This window comes from Antrostomus carolinensis, unplaced genomic scaffold (genome assembly GCF_000700745.2).
Source record: "Antrostomus carolinensis isolate BGI_N321 unplaced genomic scaffold, ASM70074v2 scaffold40469, whole genome shotgun sequence".
In the NCBI taxonomy this organism is placed as follows: Eukaryota; Metazoa; Chordata; class Aves; order Caprimulgiformes; family Caprimulgidae; genus Antrostomus; species Antrostomus carolinensis.
Genome location: NW_010338633.1, coordinates 1 through 241, shown reverse-complemented (window position 1 = coordinate 241; position 241 = coordinate 1). Strand labels below are relative to the sequence as shown.

Sequence of the window (241 nt, the reverse complement as noted above, 5' to 3'; positions counted from 1 at the left end):
AGCCCAAGTCCTGCTAGTTCTGCGGAAAGCCCTTCAATTTTCAGAGCAACCTGGTGGTCCAGCGCCGGAGCCACACTGGGGAGAAGCCCTACAAGTGCAACCTCTGTGACCACGCCTGCACGCAGGCCAGCAAGCTGAAGCGCCACATGAAGACCCACATGCACAAGTCCTCCCCCATGACGGTGAAGTCGGATGATGGGCTCTCCACCGCCAGCTCCCCTGAGCCGGGCACCAGTGACCT

The 241-nt window shown here is 61.0% G+C and overlaps 1 protein-coding gene across 1 annotated transcript in view; it reads left to right on the top strand.

The window, feature by feature from the left end:
* The window catches only part of LOC114818927 (B-cell lymphoma/leukemia 11A-like), a gene marked incomplete at both ends in the record, with an annotated part of 860 nt that extends 626 nt beyond the window's left edge, over window positions 1-234 (top strand). Inside the window, one exon of the mRNA XM_029086897.1 lies at window positions 47-234. Coding sequence (XP_028942730.1) covers window positions 47-234 — 188 coding nt within the window. The remainder of the gene's footprint in view (window positions 1-46) is intronic.
* Between the last annotated feature and the right edge of the window lie 7 nt (window positions 235-241).